The sequence below is a fragment of the Limulus polyphemus genome, unplaced genomic scaffold (genome assembly GCF_000517525.1).
Source record: "Limulus polyphemus unplaced genomic scaffold, Limulus_polyphemus-2.1.2 Scaffold1657, whole genome shotgun sequence".
NCBI lineage: Eukaryota > Metazoa > Arthropoda > Merostomata > Xiphosura > Limulidae > Limulus > Limulus polyphemus.
This window is the reverse complement of record NW_013667267.1, coordinates 195,291-211,363: the sequence shown is the minus strand read 5'-3', so window position 1 is coordinate 211,363 and position 16,073 is coordinate 195,291. Positions and strand designations below refer to the sequence as shown.

The 16,073-nt window shown below is 34.8% G+C and overlaps 1 protein-coding gene across 11 annotated transcripts in view; it reads left to right on the top strand.

Moving 5' to 3' along the window:
• The window catches only part of LOC111087030, a 104,320-nt gene that overhangs the window by 12,739 nt on the left and 75,508 nt on the right, over positions 1-16,073 (top strand). The window contains exons 1-2 of one of the 11 annotated variants that reach the window (XR_002611747.1): positions 4,805-4,816; positions 5,201-5,213. The exons of 5 other annotated variants lie outside the window; for them this stretch is intronic. Coding sequence is in view for 2 of the 6 variants with exons in the window: in XM_022392181.1 (XP_022247889.1) it covers positions 15,711-15,822 (112 nt within the window). In the remaining 4 variants the exon portion in view is untranslated. Of the gene's footprint in view, positions 1-4,804; positions 4,817-5,200; positions 5,214-10,558; positions 10,923-14,135; positions 14,213-15,615; positions 15,823-16,073 lie in introns of those variants that run through there. 5 more of the 11 variants (XM_022392182.1, XR_002611748.1, XR_002611750.1 and 2 more) reach the window with 5 other exon arrangements.

Below are 16,073 nucleotides of genomic sequence, written 5' to 3'. Positions count from 1 at the left end.
TATATATATATATATATATATATATACAAGTATCAAAGGACAAAATTATCGCTAAATAAAAAAAGCTATGTTGGGCTGGCTACTGAACTTGAAAAAGAAAGGAACCAAACAAGATGTGGATGGAAGTGGACATATCAGTTGTTCCGGCTAACGATCAAATATAAGACTAAGCCGTCTCGACTTGATATGAAGAATAAAAACCCTATACTACTGGCTTCTCTACTTTGTCTATCGAAAGCTTGGTGTTTGAAGAGAATCTCAGCTTTCATCATTATATATTTCCTTTAGTTAAATTGAGAATACTCCTTTTATGAATATTTTACAATAAAGTAACATTTTACGATTGGAACTTCTGGTTCTGTTTGTTTTGACAGTGAATAAGCCAGTAATGTAGGATTTTATTATCCATATAAAGTCGAGACGGCTTAGTCTGCTATGTGATCATTAGCCAATCAAATGATATGTTTACCTTCCTTTTTTAAAACTTCAGTAGCCAGCCCTACATAGCGTTTTTATTTAGCGATATTTTTTCCCTAATACTTGCTTTTCTACTATTTATCAGACGGCGTACGTTGGTCACTAGGTTATAAAGTGTATTCTAAAGCTTTATAAATTTTGCATATAATAATAATAAAATAGTTAGTCAAATATCATGAAGCCTGTTTTGCTTTATGAAATGATGATTACAGTTACTGCTAGAACTAAGTAGACGCTAGGACTGTTGAAGAAAGATGATGATGAACGAAAATAAGAAATATCCGTCTTGGCAATTCACCGGTTATCGACTTTGGGACACTCTGGATAGCTGAAAAGCGGCATATACACCGGAGATAGAGCGATTATGTCAAGTAGCTCTTCATATCTAGCTTCTGATGACCTGTAGAGAAGAAAATTTAGATGACATTTGTATTGGTTTAATACAAGAGTCCGTGCCGTCTCTACATAGAGAGTGCAAGCGCATTCTCCGATATATGCAACTTTGTTCAATTTTTTGGTCATATATATATATATATGCAACTTTATTCAAGCTTTTTGTCCTATATATATGTGTGTGTAATTTTGTTCACGCTAGTGCTCTTGTATGTATATATATATAACTTTGTTGAAACTATTACTCCTGTAGTATATTTAGCAGTGGAGATGTTTACAACGGTTTATGAAAGAGACCCAGCGGTGAAAACATCATTCATTTAAAAGTTCCCGTAACTGCACCAGACAAAAGAACACTTAAAACTTTCCTGAACGAGAGCTTATCGACCAAGCACCCACTGAGTCGGCTGTATTTGCTGGGCATAGCTCGTAAGTCGTTAGGGTAAAACAACTAATAAGGGTAAAATGAAGTGATATAATAGAGCATGCCCTCATGGCAAAACACTCACGCAACAGTTAGACGGGTCAGACTTTGTCACACATTAGTGGGTGGTATTTTACGGGTTCTAGTACAACAGTATAGGAACCGCCCACATCAATATAGCAGTTACGTAGGCCAATCGTTTATTTTAATACTTTCTGGTGAACCCGTGGACGTTTTAGGCCTAAAGCTGAATAGAATTTGATATGCGTGACAATTCGTTTTCATTTGAATGATGTCATTAACTTGAAGTATGATAGAGAGCAATTTCATTAAAATATCAACCTTGTAGGTGATTGTTGAAAACGAAGTGTACACTTTATAAACGTGCAGCAAAGCATGTATATGTTACTTTCTAGTTAAGTGATAGGAAAATGGAAATATAAAAAAAAAACTAACATAACGTTTTACTTACAATGATTACTGGTAGAAAAGCAGAACAAAAACGTAACCCTGATTGGAATATCTTCTTCTAGAACGAATAAATAAAATCGAACAGTATTGGTGTTTTAGATAAATCATTTTTCTTACTTCTTTTGACATTTGAAGAACTCCGAGGCATTATTTGTAGATTAAAAAGTCACAAGGAGAGTAAACGCTGAATACACTTGCGTAAGCCTAACTAAATGTCTCAGAATTATTTACGTGGATTGGCTTAGGTCATTCTAATGTAACCATTGGAAAAACTGATAAATAAAAATGAAAACAAAACAAAAACTAACCAGTTCTGATCGATATTTCGACTTTCTTTACCAATGCCATATTTTTTAAGATGTTAAATAGTTAACATACCCCCCATCCTATCAAGTAGAAATAATAATCAATCAATCGCAAAAGTTCAAGCTGTTCACACACCAGAGATTTGTTTAGCAACATACGCAATAGAGTCGTAATTTCATTTATGTCAAGGTTTATAAAAACACCCTAATCGGTATAATGAGAAATGAGATGGCATACATCCTATTTTAAAACAGGATAATAAATCTCGATACAGGGAGGCTTTATTCAAGGGGAATTATGGTTCTACATTATTTTAAAAAAAAATCTTCCTATTTATTTTTATCGCATCTGTTTTTCTTCAAACCATACTTTGATATTACATACTGATGTTAGTTTCTATTCACATATACAGCTAATGATGACTTTGAGTTTCATTGAAACAAATGTTTTACAGTAATATTAGGATCGCGTGGACGTATGTTTAGTTTGTGATATATTTTAAGGTTCTAATAAACATATAAATGAGAAAACGTAGAGTTAGTTTATAAGCAGGAAACTTTACCAAACAGCTAACAAAATTTTTCAACATCCGTGTAAAACCATGAAGACTTAATTATAACAATCCAACAACGAGGCATCCTTTATGTCATAGATTACACAATAGATTCACGCACTACAGTTATTCTAAAAGCAAGATACATTTTCAGATTCATAAGGCAAAGCAGAGCTTGTTTTTGTTTTATGTCTTATTTTAGAATAAATAACGCTTTTTTCGTTGATTACTAGCGTAAAGTTGTTTTGTGTAAATTTATTATGGATATTTTAGGAAGTAGTTGTATATAGATGTTCAGTTTCTATTTGTTTAAATGCATCTAAATATTCACGTGAAAAACTAAATATCCACGTTTCGATTTGAACAATTTATATGTAGATGTTCAGTTTCTATTTCTATGATCTAAATATTCACGTCAAAAACTAAATATCCACGTTTTGATCAGAACAATTTACATGTAGATGCTTCTTTGGCTATATTTACATTTATGTTATATAACTAACATACTAGCTTAGAAGTAGCTAAGAACTATCACAGTAACAAGTTTCTTGTTTTTGATTAATTAATGTTTAACTGACAGCAACTCCCATTGTTCTGTTTTTCTTGTTTTTAGACTGTTTATGACAAGTTATTAGTATCTTAAGGATTTGAATGTATTGTTTCTAATTATATGAAAAGTGACACGTAAAGAATCTCCTACAAAAAGTTTCTATCACTGAGAACCAGATCTGGAAAAACTGTACATAAGCAGTAAAGCAGCCTTTAAATACTTTTAAACAATGAACTGATAAAACCTTGTTATGAACTTCAGATTTTCTACCTAAACGGAACCATAAGCACATGTGTCCTAAATGGCCAAGCTAGAGACTTACAGGGTTCATGCACTTACAATTAGCTTAAAAACCAACGAATATATTTTAAACATACCGCGGTTTTATATGACCGGTAGTACAGTTCCTCGTAATTTGACATCGTAGGAAAACGTCTATGACATATTCTCTCAGGTGTGGAAAAACGAATGCTTTAGGCTTAGTATTAGTTCGTTACATCTCATTACTGGGAAAAATGATAAACCTTATCCAGTAGTGGATTCTGGTGTAGCTGATGTAAGGGAGATGAGGTGAGTGAGATGACTTGTTTCACTGTCTGTTATGAATACCTCCCCCCATAGTTTAGAAAACTGTGATTGTCACATTTAGTATTCAGCTTAGATTAATCCTATGACCGGCGTATTGTAACGGATTTACTCCTAAACCCATCTCTGTGCCTCCCGTATCAACGCCTTCCCTGGGGAAACATTTAGAAAACCCGTTTAGGAGTTACATATGCTGCTGTTATCCTAGAAATTCGGACTAGACAATACTGCTTATTCAACATCTTATTTGACTAAAGTGATAAATTTCCTTAACAAAATCGTGCGTTTTTCAAGTAGCGAGTCAGAATAGGATGGACTTATGCTATAGTGATCTATTTTCAAAAGCGGGTCATTAATCAGAATATCAGAACCCTAATCTGATTATTCTTCTTACAGAAAAGCTAATATGCACTCGGCCCTCGCCTGTCTCATTTCGAGTCTTCCAAACTGAAACAATCAAGTCACAGATCTCAGTTTTATACTTCCTGCTAGCAACGTAAGGGGTCAGTTATGGTTACGTATGATAATAGTCACAGATCTCTGAACCTAATCTAACAACAATGCTATTCCAAATTCGTAATAGTATGAAAGCCCAAAGGATCAATGAAGTACAAAAAAAATATTGTTTGTTTGTAATTAAGCACAAAGCTACACAACGGGCTATCTGTGTTTTGCACACCACGGGTATAGAAACCCGATTTCTAGCGTTGTAAGTCCGTAGACATACCGCTGTGCCACTTGGGAGGCAAAAAATTTATATAATTTTAATTGTCATGAAAATATCCTGGATAAATTAGATAAAATCGATATCACAGTGAATATAAAATTCCCGATCTGTTTGCACAAAATCAGCCGCTATCTGTTTCAAGCGATAAACAGCCGAGTACGTGATGTAATAAACTTACGTGGATCTGATTAGCTTAGCTATTAATACGTTTAAAAACTATAAATTGAAATACTATTGTATCTATCAACGGGCGAAAAAGTCTGTAAGTTTAATAGATGATATTGTACATTGTTTAATACAGTATACTCAATATTCTCCTGAAGAAGAATAGTGAACTATTCGAAAGCGTTTGAGTTTTGGTTTTTTTTTAAAATTCTGTCATCTCTGATTGTTTTATATAGTATAGGCTCTCTATGTTTATTGGTTTCAGTAGATCTGAAGTTTTACATTTATCTTTTTTCTCAATGAGTATATTGATTCTTAGATAATATTTGATATATTACAAAATAAACGTTTATATGCTTTTCATATATTCTTATTATAAAATATATGTACGGTTTCAGTTATTTTGTGATATTTAATTCTTGCTCTTAAACATTTAGATCATTGAAGGATGATTTTTGTTTTCTTACTCTGTAGTGATATTAAAGTTTGAAGACTGCTTGACTGGGTAATGAAGAAAATTTATTATAAATACACGACGTTTCGATTAAGTATGTGTGTGTGTGTTTTATAGCAAAGGGACATTAGGCTATCTGCTGTGACCACCGCAGGGAATCGAACCTCGGATTTTAGTCTTGCAAGTCCGTAGACTTACTTCTGTCCCACTGGGGAATACGACGTTTCGATAAGATTATGTCATCCTGAGGTACCACATAATATTGTCGAAACGTCTTACGTTTATAAAAAAATTTTCTTCATTACCCAGTCAAGCCGTCTCCAAACTTATATTTTCTATAAAGTTGGTTCCTCTTCACCAAAGCTACAGCCATATGTTCCGGAAAGAGATACTACAAATGATATTTTTTCTAATGTTTGAATACACACAGTGTATACAATGTAAGTAAGCATAATAACACGTATATCTTCGGCTGAAATTTCTCAGTGATTACTTAGGTTTAAATTACTCTTTGCAAGAAATTCTTTGGTCAGTAATGTGCTAATGAGATATATTACAAGATAGATATTTAAAAATACATTTTGTCAAAAATTCCTCCCGTACATATTAGTGAAATTATTTTTTTACGATTGGTTTGGTTGGAATTTAGCGCAAAGATACACGAGGGCTATTTTCGCTAGCCGTCCCTAAAGACTAGAAGAGAGGCAGCTAGTCAAGATTACCCAACGCCAACTCTTGGGCTGCTCTTTTACCAACGAATAGTGGGATTGTCCGTCACATTATAACGACCCCGCGGCTGAAAGGACGAGCATATTTGGTGGTACGAGGATTCGAACCCGCGACCCTCAATACTTTGGACAAGAACCTAGTGAGCCTGATGTGGACAACTGTTTGACAAGTCTGGAATTTCTATCCTGTGATTCAGGATTCGCTTTCTGTCCCCTCCCCTCCCGAAAAACAAAATACCAAATAAAAATGCGCATTTTGGAGCCGTAGGTCAGACAGATGTAGCCCAACAGTTCGTACTGGGTACTTGTGACTAGCTACCATCCTTTAGTTTATCATCTCAATTTGTCCTTTGCGATATTTTGGGCGCAAATTCTGAAACAAACAAGAGACGAATGAGCTAGTTAATAAATGCTGACCGTTTTATTTTATACATTTTCCTGGTGAGTTCGAGTTTCATAAAATTAGAGTGATATCTACTTGTATTTCCAAACCGAGGACATGTTGAAACCACCTTATGTGGAACAGATTATCTATGAATTGAAACACTATTGTATCTGTGAACTTATAGAAAAATCATAAATTCAATAGATGATATTGTGCATGATATTTACTCGTTGAAGTAAAAGCTTCTGAAGCATAAATCAGATTCTTGCATGTCTTTGTATGAGACATATATCAATAACACGTGTTAAAACTTCCAGTATTATAATTACTAGCAACAATAAGTCCCAAGTTAGCGGGGACAAAGGAGTATTTGTCACCTCAATACTTATTTCCGGAGGAGGGACATGGTCCCACCAAATTAAAGCCTATGTGCATGAAGTAAATGACCTTCTACTAATTGTTGTATTAACACAGCGATCCCATCCATCCCCGCGAATGAATGCCATCACATGATTCTTTCAAATGAAGAATGTTATCAAATGTTATCCCGCGAATGGCTGAGAGGGATGAGTAAATCGTAGCTAGCCATCTAGTTTTATGTTAAAGATTATTGAAATAGGTTATTCATTTAATTTTTTTTTAAATGTTATCCATAAGTTATGGATAAATGGATAACTCCATCTACTCATCAACCTCGATGATAACACGTCTCATTCAGAAGTAAAGAGTAGATATTTGTTTTTATTTACAGTGACGTTTTATTATTTTCCTAATATGTGATTTATTTGCGATTTCTTTTTATTGCAACTTTAATTAACTTTAGTTTTGATTTTATGTCAGTTTAACTGCAATGAATCGTGTTAATTGTAATTATGTTGAAGAAGATCTGTTGAATTTGAATATGTAACGTTTATTTCGCATTAATTACAATGATAAAGAAATTGTTTATTTGTTTTTTGAATTTCGCGCAAAGCTACACGAGGGCTATCTGCGCTAGCCGTTCCTAATTTAGCAGTGTAAGACTTGAGGGAAGGCAGCTAGTCATCACCACCCACCGCCAACTCTTGGGCTACTCTTTTACAACGAATAGTGGGATTGACCGTCACATTATAACGACCCCACGGCTGAAAGGGTGAGCATGTTTTGTGTGACGGGGATTCGAACCCGCGACCCTCAGATTGCGAGTCGAGCGCCCTAACCACCTGGCCATGCGGACCTTAAAGAAATTGAAAGAAGTGTCCCAGGCCGCAAATTTCTGGACAAGTCGGCGTCTCTGCTATCAACCCATATTTGGATCAAATATTCAGCCTTCTTTGTCATTAGTAAATAGTTTTGTTAATAAGCATCCCTCAAAATAAGACTACCCTAATATCTGAAAACTGGTCATCTCTATCTTGGCATTAGAAAGGCAGACTCTTCTATTGGTCATCTCGAATAATTTCTCGCAACAAATGATATTGAATTACCCAAAGGATTATTGCCATTATACCATAATGCACTAAAAACTATAGATATTTTTATATTCGAATTACGTGCGAAAGGAATATACCTCCAACGTAAGGGCGTTTTTCATTTATTGTTTTAATTTTTATTTAGATATAAACTGTTTCGAAGTTTCATTTGGGAAAAGGCTACAACTGATGTTTTGGGTTTTTTTTTAGCGTTAGTCACACTGTTTAAATGACAAGCAAAGATAGGCTCTAATGTTACAGCATGCTTGCAGCGAACGTGAAGGGGAGGATTCGCAAGTGCAAACGTGCAAAGCTACGTGAAAATCAAATAAGACCTGTTTCCAAGCTTCAAGTAAGTACAAAGTAAACAAGAAGTGGATGTGAGCGCTGCATAGGAAAAGCGGATCGAGCAATTCCAGCTCGGTCCCGATGTTTACCATCATCGATTGCCGCACGCATCCATTCACGCAGTCCCTCCTTGCTTTGTGTATGTACGAACCCGAGCATCAGGCTACCCACGCTTGCAGTGACGTGCTGGCTGATGCGTGGAATATTTGATAGCAGACATCATGTTGGAGCTGCCCTAAACTAACTATGTGACTTGATAAAAGAAAAACTGATTGCTAGAAATCGCAGCGTTTCTGGATCCCAAACTTGTCAAAAATCAGCTGAGCGAAGTCGTGCACGATCGTAAAGAAGTTACAGTGGAAATTCTCAGATTGGATACTGAACAGTGTCAAGAAAAACACCGAGTGTTCGACAACTATTCACAGACATCTCTACAGCAAGTTTAGTTAATAAAGCAAAGGAATCAAAGTGTAGTCTGTTGTTGTTATCTTTAATACTTCAATCAAAAGCTTTGATGGTGTTTTGGTATTAAGCATCGCCGAGGGACACAGTATTCCAATTTTGTTACAGTTGTTTTATTTATAAAACCACATATTACTTTTTGTTACAGTATGTTCTATCTTTAGAACCACATGTCACCTTTTTCTTACAGTATGTTGATCTATAGAACCACATATCACCTTTTTGTTACACTATGTCCTATCTATAGAAACACATATTATATTTGTGTTACACTATGTCCTACCTATAGAACCAAATATCACATTTTGTTACAGTATGTTCTATCTAAAGAACTGCTGACATAGTATATTATTTTAATATCACACTTTTTTGAACAACGATAAAAATTAAAACTGTCTATGCACTGAGTTCACTTTCTTAACGAACCAGTATAGGCACTAGCATGCTGAACATTAGAACACATTGTGGCAGTAATTTCTTTGTTTTACCAATGACGCTTGTTCGTTTCCTCTCGACCAGTACACACACACTGACATTTAGAACATTATAGTACACATTGTGGCAATAGTTGCTTTATTCTACCAATAACACTAGTTTATTATTTTTGGCCAGTGCACACACACATACTGTTATGAAGAACATTAGCACACATTATGCCAATAGTTACTTTATACTATCAATAATCAGAGAAAGTTTATTTTTGTGGCGCCCATTTTAAAACACTTGTTTACTTCTGTTAGTAACATTTCTTGCTTTACCTTTCATTAGTATTTTTGTCAACAATATTATTGTTTTTTTTTCACCCTGTTAATAATATTTTGTTGTTATATCTTTCAATTTCTCATCCCTTCAAGTACAAGTCAATTGTTCGCGTCCCGGTGCCGTAAATAAAGAAACAAATTATATTTTTACACACTTTGTACCCGTGGGTGCATTATAAGGATGATGGTCAAATCTCATTATGTGGTTATATGAAAGTATATCTAAAGTTGGAGGTGAGTGCTGTTGACTAGCTGTCTTCCCTCTAGCGTACCATTTCAAAATTAAAGACGATTATGTCCAGATAGCTCTTTGTGTAGCTTTGAGTAAACATTCTGAAACAAACACACTTTTCTCAAAATTATACAATTTATATTTATGATTGTAGGAACACGAGATAAACGGCCTTATTAGTAGAATTTCGATGCTCAAACAAATGTGTTTGGTTTGATTGAAGCACAATGAGCTGATTATGCTGTTATAAGCTTTTAAGCTTACCGTTGGGCTAAGGAGCGAAATCTTCGTCATTAATCATGTTGTTGATCATAAAGATTGATTAGTTTGTTATAAAACAAGTCAAATATTAATCCTAGCTAATATGTGAGAAATCTATTTAAATATCTGCTTTTTGCAAAAACACACTATTTTTCACACTGTTTAATGATATTCATGGACATAGGTAGTTTTGTGATTGTCTAAAAATCGTTTAGTATATTGTAAGAGTAATTTCCTAGTTCTGGGCTTAGAACAGTGAATTAAGTGAAAAGAAACTTACCACAAAGTTTGTCTTCTTTTGACGTGCAGTTTCGTATATGAAATGCCATGTAAGACTTTGCATTTAAAGATACTGGCATGAAGAACTGTACGTCTATTTTACTGTAAAGTTCAGAAAATTATACTTTCTGCGTTGTAAAATCTGATTTTAAGTAGTTATGGTATCCGAAGTAAAAAACTTTCTTTGCCGTTTTCTGACATGTAAATATACTTAGTTAAGCATTAGAAGGTTTTCAACAGATGAACTGTCATTTGGCAGCAACAAATCAGCGAGATTAAGAATACTAGATTATTTACCTCTTCTCTTTTGCAGCTTACTCGATTGATTTAATATTTAACCTTCTAAGCCCAATTAGCTTATTTTATTCATTTGAGAAAGTTAAGTCAGCACATCAACATTCAAAACAATACCTGCTAAGTTATCTGCACGAACTTCGACCGCGGTTTAACTTTCAGATAGCAACTACTCTAATACATTTTCTAGACATCTATATAAGTAAGCTAGCAGCAAATAAGCGGTTTGTACGTAAAGTCAATGTTGTCAATCAGAGATAAAAATTAGTTTTTCAGTGCTCATCTCAGAGAAAAGGGCGACATTACTGTGCAAGTTGGCAACATGGGTATTATGTGTACATGTATATAATATATAAAGGATAACAGTTTTAAAGAATTCTGTTGTCAGTTGGCTTTAACATCTCTCATACTGGTATGTAACTTTAGAGATGAGTCAACTATCTGTTACTCCTCTATCACCAGTATAACTTAGGAATAAGTAAAACAGCGTTTATTCCTCTCTTAACGCTACGTAACCTACCGACGAGTCAGCCAGCTGCTACGCCTGCAATACCAGGACCGTAACCTATGATTCAACCAAATGTTACACTTCTCATACCACTATGTGACTTTGGAGGTGAGTGAACTACCTGTTACTCCTCTCATACTGGAATGCAACTTATAAATAAACTAACCAGTATTTACTCCTCTGCTATTGGTATGTTACTTAGAAATAAGTTAGCCAGCATTTACTCCACTCGTAGCGGTATGTGATGATTCAACCTAGTGTTACTTATCTAATACTGCTTTGTGAATTTAGAGATGAGAAAAAACCAACTGTAAGTGAACTCACATCAATGTTGATTTGAATTAACTAACTACTGTTCTTTTCATAGCAATGTGCAGCTTACATCCAAATAACCTAGCTTTTACTCCTCTCACTAAACTTTTTAACTTCAATATATGTCAGCCAGCCTCTGTTTACAGAGCGATGTGAAGCTGGAGATGGTTCAACGAACTGTTTCACTACCCACACCATTATATAACTTCAATATAAGTTAATCAGCCACTGTTCCACAAAATGGTGTGTAAGTGTAAGATGGTTCAACGAACTGTTTCACTACCCACACCATTATATAACTTCAATATAAGTTAATCAGCCACTGTTCCACAAAATGGTGTGTAAGTGTAAGATGGTTCAACGAACTGTTGCACTCACACCATTTTGTGACTTAAATAGAAGTCAATCAGCCACTGTTCCACATAATAGTGTGTAAGTTCTAGATGGTTCAACCAGCTGTTGCACTTCTCATACCAAATTATTACTTAAGGGGGAAAATATAGTTTCCTTACGACATCGTAAACGGGATTTTTGTGTCTCACCAGTTTTAAGTTTGTACTTTTTTACTCATTCTGATATTTTGCACAAAGCACGATTTCCTCAGTTTCCAGTTCTGGGTAATTTTCAATAATGTTAATCAGTGACGTACATACCACGGTAACAGCCATAACATTGCTACGGAATCCGGATGAAAGTAAAAAAACATGTACCTTACTCCTGGGACCCCACTGGTTCATAGCACAGCCTGCTCCCACACATATACATGCATAGATGATTTAGTGAGTACGATACGTACCAGTTGTTTAACACACAGCCACAATTATAGATTGAGTGGTCAAAAGTGAGATGTTGTTGTTATGAGGCTTGTGGCATGCTATGTACACCACTGATTACAAAAATATTAGAAATATAGGCCCAATATGGGTAATTACACCAATAAGATATCCGACAGGCGTATAGGATAAGTAAGGATTTTCCTATTACCATCATATCAAACAAACATACAAGGACAGCATGTTTTTTGGTTTGTGTTATTTTTACTTTTATTTTTATTATCCACGGAATTGTAATTATCTTAAGAAAGGGTAAAACTTTCCCAGTAATGAATTGATGGTCCAGAACTTTGAGACAACATTGAATATGGATACCTAATGTATCCCTGGTGTTTTGCTAATACTGTTTTGTTAACATGACAATAAAAAATTGATGCGTTAAAAGTATTAAATTATTTCTTAGAAGATATATTGAAAGTACATACGACATAATATTTTAATATATTGTTGGTTGTTAGGTTGATATACCACATAATTATACTATAGAGAAAACGACCATAAACTTTGGAACATAGAATTTGTTTCTAAGATAGTCCAGTCAGCACTTAGTAAAGTTAGATACCGCAAAATGTTTTGTAAAATAGCTCATTATTAAAGCTATTATAGAAAACTGAATTTGAACATAAGTAAATGTTGTGTTTCATGTACTGTAAAAGAATATAGCTGTTTGTTATATTTTTGAAATCATGTTTGATTTTTTGTAGTAATTTCACTAAAAGATCTTCGTAGTGCATGGGTTTACGGCCGAAAATGTCGTTAACAGTGAGGGTCCCCAACTGATGAAGGAATGTATTCTAATCTTTAAAAGTAAGAAAAGTATGTTTAATTAGCTATATTGATGGCCAGATTGATTTTTAGTTTTGCTTTAAGCACATAGCTAACTCTGATCGGAAGCTATTATAATATATAATGCTGTCATTGTTACTGAGAAGGTTAAGATGGGCCTTCTATATGGTATTGACATAAAACGTCTGCTGCACATTTAAGAATGACCTCCCGATACGTAATTCTCTAAACGCCCAAAAGGGTAAATAAAACACAAAAGGTTAAGCAGCAGATGCTTCCATTACAACGCCAAAATGCTCAGTTTACTGTTTCGCCCAATCCCCCTCCCAAACAAAAAAAAAAAAAAAGGAAATAAAACACAGGAAATTAAGCAGCATATGCTTCTATAACAACTTCAGAATGTTCGCTCAGTTTACTGGTTCAATGCATTTTTTAAATTTGTTGATGTCCAGTCGATAATATGTCATAACAGAGGAGTAAATAAAAACATGAAATGAAGAGATTGAACAAAGCTGTTATTTTACGTTGAAAAAAGAGCATTAAAACGCTGCAGTGTGTAGACGAGTAGCGAAAATTCTAAAGTAAGCTGGCAATTTTATTCTCGTTCTCCCGCTTTAGTTTGAAAACTTACCATGTAGTTTTACCCTATAATATATACTTTGGTATAAAAAAAGTGACAAGAATCTATAAATGGTACCAGAAATGGACGTATTGGTAACGACAATGAGAAAAACCGTGAAAAATAGGTAAAACACTGGATTTACAACACTATACCATCAATAAATAGTTAGTGCATTTAAAAAAAGTATTTTAGATGGCTCATTTTTTTGCCGTTAGAAAGTTTGTTATACAACAAGGTGTCGTTCTTAGTTAGATTTACATGTAATAACTTCCTAAACATATTCCCAACTTCTGGAGAAACCGATACAAACAATATCCGACAAAGTTTTATTAGCTTCACTACAAGTTGCTATTAGAAGCGTTCAGCCAATATCAGATAAACTTCTAACTGGATTTCGGTGTTTGTGGATTTCCTATTAATTGAGCTATTGTGTGTGGCTGATCCCCAGTATAACAGACGGCATACGGTACCCGTTATTCAGCATCCGACGATTCTCTCTACCGGTTGGAAGAATCAAAAGATCTTTTATTCCAGTTAAATAATTCCCTTGATGTTAGGCGCAAATCGTAGAAAGTGGAAGGATACAACCAGCACCCAGTGTTCTACAAAGTGCTGACAGATTGTCAGCGGGAGACGTAATCCAGTTAGACCCTCGGGACCAGCTGAGCCTTGAGCCGGCTCACACACTCCTTCACCCCGACGATTGTGCTGGCAGTCTTACGGAAACCAGAAGCTGCAATCGCGATATTTGATGACCGAAGCAGGAGACTAGGTCATGCCAGGCATTGGATCTTCATTTGTGTCAATGCTTAATCAATTAGTATGAAACAAGAAAGATTTAAAATGTCAGTGTCTCTTGTTGTCAGATATTATACCACATTTTTGAAGACAGGGTTTGGAGAACAAATTCGAATTCAACTTATTGTAATTGGTGTAATATTAGTTGAGGTGTTCCGAACGTTATCTTTACTTGTGAAGAAAAGCAACTAGCTCCAAATAAATAAATAATTAAAAACATCTTTTCTTACAACTTCACCGGGATAATATAGCCTTTATAAATTTCAATATTCCTTATACATGTGTATTAATGTTATTCAGCTTGTTAGTATCCTTGTATTTGGGTATCAGTATCATTCAACGTGTTACCTTTATGTTTATGTGTGTATTAGTATCATTCAGATACTTACCTTGAACTTGTGTATCAGTATCATTTAACTTGTTATTTTGACACGTGCGTGTATTAATATAACTTAGATACTTACCTTATACTTGTGTATCAGTATCCTTCAGATTGTTATCCTAACATGTACTTCTGTATTAGTATCTTCCAGATTGTTACCTTAACATGTACTTCTGTATCAGTATCATTCAGATTGCTACTTTGACAGGTATTCCTACATCAGTGTAGTTTGGGTTTTCTATTAATCTGTAACTCCTGTGCCATTACCAAAAGAAAATGCGTTACAGACCACAGTCCAATTAGTTGAAAACCATACCTTATAATGTTCTTACAGAATAGTTCTTAGGGTATGTTCAGTGAAGGGAGTGTCATATAAACTAGGCATTCGAGAGTATGCGAGAGTTTGTTTGTTTTGAATTTCGCGCAAAGCTACACGAGGGCTATCTGCGCTAGCCATCCCTAATTTAGCAGTGTAAGACTAGGGGGAAGGCTGCTAGTCATCACCACCCACCGCCAACTCTTGGGTTACTCTTTTGCCAACGAATAATGGGATTGGCCGTCACATTATAATGCCCCCACGGCTGAAAGGGTGAGCATGTTTGGTGTGACGGGGTTCGGTCCTGCGACCCGCAAATTTCGGGTTTAGTGTCCTAACTATAAGGCCATGACTAAGATTGTAACAGACTGTGCAATGGTTTGAATAACACTTATTAAGATAAATGAATAATTTATTAAAATGTTTTGACGTGTTGTTCTCCATAAAGTTACAAAAAGTCAATTTCATTTATGCATGTCGAGAAAAGGGTATTTCAATGTTTAACTCCTAATGTTTGTTCCATCTTGTATGGCTTTATATGAAATCAAAAACGTCTTGCTATTATTTTTTGTCATTTCCAAAAGACTATGTTTATCTTTCAAGAAATCAATGTCGTTAGAATAAGAGAGACAATTACCTTCTTTTTTCACAAATTTGAATATTTCCATTCTTGTCAGAAAAATATAATTTTGTTCGCTTTTGTGAAGCGTGACACGAAATGGCCAACAGAGTTTGTTTGAACAAACGTTCGATCTAATTACAGGACTTTGTATTGGCTGTGTCTTAATGAAGTAAGGCTTGCGGTACAAATACGTTTCCACTCTCCAGTCCTGTCGGTGCTCGCCTAATGAAACGATTAATGATATTTACTTTGGTTGATGAGTTCGTCCTGCCTCACGAACACCAGTTATCTATCTCTAAGGGGTGTCATGATGTCAGTAGAATTTGTTGGCAAGAAGGTCCAGTTTTTTTTCTGCTCTTAGTTAAAAGTTTTAGTGTTTTATCTCTTCCCGCTGTTATTTTAATGTAGTTTGTTATTTCACCAAGTGACTGGTATTGTATATAAGAGACAAACATGATTGCTAAATTTGGTATTGTAAAAGTAAAACTGATTGCCAAGTGGTTAGTATTGTAAGAGTAAGACTGATTGCTAAATGATTGGTATTGTAAAAGACAAATGTGATCGCTAAGAGCATGGTTGGTATTGTAA